This window comes from Salmo trutta, chromosome 14 (assembly GCF_901001165.1).
Source record: "Salmo trutta chromosome 14, fSalTru1.1, whole genome shotgun sequence".
In the NCBI taxonomy this organism is placed as follows: domain Eukaryota; kingdom Metazoa; phylum Chordata; class Actinopteri; order Salmoniformes; family Salmonidae; genus Salmo; species Salmo trutta.
This window is the reverse complement of record NC_042970.1, coordinates 81,018,887-81,021,386: the sequence shown is the minus strand read 5'-3', so window position 1 is coordinate 81,021,386 and position 2,500 is coordinate 81,018,887. Positions and strand designations below refer to the sequence as shown.

Sequence of the window (2,500 nt, the reverse complement as noted above, 5' to 3'; positions counted from 1 at the left end):
GTGGCTCTGTCAGGTTGGATGAGGAATGACTCTGTCAGGTTGGATGAGGAGTGGCTCTGTCAGGTTGGATGAGGAGTGACTCTGTCAGGTTGGATGAGGAGTGGCTCTGTCAGGTTGGATGAGGAGTGGCTCTGTCAGGTTGGATGAGGAGTGGCTCTGTCAGGTTGGATGAGGAGTGGCTCCGTCAGGTTGGATGAGGAGTGGCTCTGTCAGGTTGGATGAGGAGTGGCTCTGTCAGGTTGGATGAGGAGTGGCTCCGTCAGGTTGGATGAGGAGTGGCTCTGTCAGGTTGGATGAAGAGTGGCTCTGTCAGGTTGGATGAAGAGTGGCTCTGTCAGGTTGGATGAGGAGTGGCTCTGTCAGGTTGGATGAGGAGTGGCTCTGTCAGGTTGGATGAAGAGTGGCTCTGTCAGGTTGAATGAGGAATGACTCTGTCAGGTTGGATGAGGAGTGGCTCTGTCAGGTTGGATGAGGAGTGGCTCTGTCAGGTTGGATGGGGAGTGGCTCTGTCAGGTTGGATGAGGAGTGGCTCTGTCAGGTTGGATGAGGAGTGGCTCTGTCAGGTTGGATGAGGAGTGGCTCTGTCAGGTTGGATAAGGAGTGGCTCTGTCAGGTTGGATGAGGAGTGGCTCTGTCAGGTTGGATGAGGAGTGGCTCCGTCAGGTTGGATGAGGAGTGGCTCTGTCAGGTTGGATGAGGAGTGGCTCCGTCAGGTTGGATGAGGAGTGGCTCTGTCAGGTTGGATGAAGAGTGGCTCTGTCAGGTTGGATGAGGAGTGGCTCTGTCAGGTTGGATGAGGAGTGGCTCTGTCAGGTTGGATAAGGAGTGGCTCTGTCAGGTTGGATGAGGAGTGGCTCTGTCGGGTTGGATGAGGAGTGGCTCTGTCAGGTTGGATGAGGAGTGGCTCTGTCAGGTTGGATGAGGAGTGGCTCTGTCAGGTTGGATGAGGAGTGGCTCTGTCAGGTTGGATGAGGAGTGGCTCCGTCAGGTTGGATGAGGAGTGGCTCTGTCAGGTTGGATGAAGAGTGGCTCTGTCAGGTTGGATGAAGAGTGGCTCTGTCAGGTTGGATGAGGAGTGGCTCTGTCAGGTTGGATGAGGAGTGGCTCCGTCAGGTTGGATGAGGAGTGGCTCTGTCAGGTTGGATGAGGAGTGGCTCTGTCAGGTTGGATGAGGAGTGGCTCTGTCAGGTTGGATGAGGAGTGGCTCCGTCAGGTTGGATGAGGAGTGGCTCTGTCAGGTTGGATGAGGAGTGGCTCTGTCAGGTTGGATAAGGAGTGGCTCTGTCAGGTTGGATGAGGAGTAGCTCTGTCAGGTTGGATGAGGAGCGTCGCTGCACAGATATTTTCAGGTCTCTCCAGAGATGTTAGATCGGGTTCAAGTCCGGGCTCTGGCTGGGCCACACAAGTACATTGAGAGACTTGTCCTGAAGCCACACCTGCGTTGTCTTGGCTGTGTCCATAGGGTCGTTGCCCTGTTGGAAGCTGAACCTTCGCCCCAGTCTGAGATCCTGAGCACTCTGGAGCAGGTTTTCATCAAGGATCACTCCATTCATCTTTGCCTCGATCCTGACTATTCTCCCAGTCCCTGCCGCTGAAAAACATCCCCATAGCATGATGCTGCCACCACCATGCTTCACCGTAGGGATGGTGCCAGGTTTCCTCCAGATGTGACGCTTGACATTCAAGCCAAAGAGTTCAATCTTGGTTTCATCAGACCTGTTTTCGCTTTGTCATTATGGGGTATTTTGTGTAGATTGAGGAGGATGAATTTTTTTTTAATCCATTTTAGAACAAGGCTGTAATGTAACAAAATGTGGAAAAAGGGGAAGGGGTCTGAATACCTCCCGAAGGCACTGAATGTCATGAAAACCTTCAGGTCTTCTTCAGATAAAAACATTCCCTTTGCCTGCTGGGTAGGCGCCAATTTTTGTATGTTTAGCTTAATTAGAGGAAGGGTTGAGTTTTGGCTATTGAAACGACACACACACACACCACCTCCACCAACCCCCCCACCCCAACACACCTGAGTGAGGTGCAGTTGTAGCTGTGTCTTGGCCTCAGTGAGCTGCAGACAGCGCTGGCTGAAGGCCTGGTCAACATTAGAGCACTGGACCCTCAGGTCCTCAGCCGTCTCCTGTAGGACCCTCTCCACCAGCAGCCTGAGCTCCACACTGGCCTGTTCCTCCCGCTGCGCCACAGACAGGTTGTCTTGGGTGAAAGACACCCACGCATCACGATTACACAACCTGGGAGAGAGGAGGGAGATGTTAACACACTATTAATACACACACACAGCCATGCACACACCAACGCAGGGGAGGGAGGGAGATACTAATACACACACACACGGGACCAGCCTGGTGAGAGTCCAGTGACCAGAAGAGAAACCACTACAGTCCAAAGAGGACGGGTCCAGCCTGGTGAGAGTACAGTGACCAGAAGAGAAACCACTACAGTCCAAAGAGGACAGGTCCAGCCTGGTGAGAGTACAGTGAGCGGG

General features: G+C 53.4%; 1 protein-coding gene across 1 annotated transcript in view; it reads right to left on the bottom strand.

Moving 5' to 3' along the window:
• The window catches only part of tekt4 (tektin 4), a 20,100-nt gene that overhangs the window by 3,530 nt on the left and 14,070 nt on the right, over positions 1–2,500 (bottom strand). The window contains exon 4 of the mRNA XM_029689880.1: positions 2,024–2,246. Within this exon, the coding sequence (XP_029545740.1) occupies positions 2,024–2,246 (223 nt within the window). The remainder of the gene's footprint in view (positions 1–2,023; positions 2,247–2,500) is intronic.